Source organism: Salvelinus sp. IW2-2015, linkage group LG35, assembly GCF_002910315.2.
Source record: "Salvelinus sp. IW2-2015 linkage group LG35, ASM291031v2, whole genome shotgun sequence".
In the NCBI taxonomy this organism is placed as follows: domain Eukaryota; kingdom Metazoa; phylum Chordata; class Actinopteri; order Salmoniformes; family Salmonidae; genus Salvelinus; species Salvelinus sp. IW2-2015.
Window position 1 is genome coordinate 1,957,175 of NC_036874.1, and position 2,038 is coordinate 1,959,212.

The 2,038-nt window shown below is 41.0% G+C and overlaps 1 protein-coding gene across 1 annotated transcript in view; it reads right to left on the reverse strand.

The window, feature by feature from the left end:
- Positions 1–1,232, reverse strand: part of spaca6 (sperm acrosome associated 6) — a 16,181-nt gene extending 14,949 nt beyond the window's left edge. The window contains exons 1-2 of the mRNA XM_070437303.1: positions 1,019–1,232; positions 779–916 (exon numbers count right to left, since the gene is read on the reverse strand). Of these exons, the coding sequence (XP_070293404.1) occupies positions 779–916; positions 1,019–1,232 (352 nt within the window). The remainder of the gene's footprint in view (positions 1–778; positions 917–1,018) is intronic.
- Positions 1,233–2,038: the final 806 nt, after the last annotated feature.

Here is a 2,038-nt window from a genome sequence, read left to right on the forward strand (position 1 = left end):
CAGTGTAAAACATCCAGTGTAAAACATCCAGGGTAAAACACTGCCCCCAGTGTAAAACATCCAGTGTAAAACACTGCCCTCAGTGTAAAACATCCCGTGTAAAACATCCCGTGTAAAACATCCAGTGTAAAACAAGGGAATCAAAAAGCATGGGGAAGTGAGGAAGTTTGAGAGAGAGTTATAAACAGTACATTTACATTTTAGACATTTGACGAAACTCTTATCCAGAGCGACTTACAGTTACAGATGTAGGATTTTAATTTGATCACCCTGTTGCAGGGGAACTTCCCTGCAAAGCAGGAAATGTAAAACATGTTGTGTATTTGAGGTTTTAATACTTCTGATGTTTGCACTTTACACTTTGACATTTCAGACTTGTTTTTACCTTAAATGTATCAACCCCTATGCAAATGTCCATTAATTTTGATCCACATAATAATTCACATTTCCTGTTGCTGCAGGATTATTTTCCTGCTGTAGCAAACTGTCTCAAATGATGATCCTACATCTGTAGAGGATTTATCTTAAGGTAGCTAGGTAAGACAACCACATCTCACAGTCATACCTAGTAATGATGGTTGTGTGCATCAAATAAAATGTCCATTCCATTCTTGGAAGGCAAAGTATTCTTTCTGATCAAACTTTGAACATCCATGACTATGATACAGTATGCAGAAAACAAAATCCACAGTAATAACCTAACTCTCTCTCCAAAAACAATTATTTAATGTCGTCTCCCAGCACCATTAGAAAACACCATTAGCAGTGAGGAATGCACATGAGGAAAGGACTATTTTGTTGGGAGTGACGCAGACAGCAGGACTTGTACCATCATTCATCTTCTTGTCAAATTCCTCCGCCATGGGCATGATCTCAGCATTTAGGATCTCCTTCAGCTTCTGATCATAACCTTTCCCTGAGAAATACAAAGTTCCAAGTTCTTATCATCTTCTTATTTTATAACCCATCTAGAAAGACAAATCACAGTGCCTAAATAAAACAGGATCAGTTTTCTCACCAACTCGCCCTGCCTCAATCACTTTCTGGTTGTTATTGAAAATATTCCCTAGTTTTTTAAAGCACGAGTCTACATTTCGAATGTTGTATTCGGTGAGGACGTGTCCCCAACACAGACGTATGCTGTCTTCAACCTCCACAAAGCACTGATAGCAGCTAGAAGAGGGTTTGACCAACGTGCTGGCATACAGAACCCACAACCCCCACTTCCACATCTTCAGGATGATGTGCTGTCATGTGGGAAAAGTTGGTTGAGGTTCCAAAACTTACTGTGGTGTTGAATATGAATGTATGATGTCATAAAGGATGTCACTGAGATACAAGATATTCACATAGAATTCTAATTCATATTCCATGGATATTCCATTTGCATGACACACTAAATGAAATGCCGAGTCTTTGAGCCCATGATGCTTTGTGCAGAGCAGATGTTCATCTTCACTTGAGGTGTAAGTGTCTTTAAACCACTCCACTTATATCTGACAATGACAGTGTAATACATGTGAAATGCTCTCCCACTTCATGGCTAGGTATAGGAGGAGCACCAAAGCCTTCCCTTTGCCTGTGTCAGTTTCCCCACCTTTCTTCTCAATTCCATTGTCTCTGGTCCCCTCTCTCTGCTACCACAATGCACCAGTTTTACTGCAGAGCAGAGGGATGGAGTGAGAGAGGGAGGGGGGGGAGGGAGGGAGGGAGGGAGGGGAAACTGGGGGGGATGAAGAGAGAGTGTAAAATGCTCATGAAACTGTGACAATACAGAGTAGAAGTTTGTCTGTGAAGGAGCCAAAACAAAAATGAAAGAAGATAGGCTCACTGGTGGTCTGGAGAGGGAGAGGGAGAGGGAAACAGAAAGGGAAATGAAAACTAAGAGGGATAAACCCTGAGCAGTGGAGGACACTGAAATCATTGAGATAATGAGTGATGGAAAAAAGTGCCAATCCCTAATTAATGAGAGAGAAAGAGAGAGAGATTGAAAAAAGGTTAAAGACATGGAAGAGAGAGAAAAAGAGAGATCACGAGA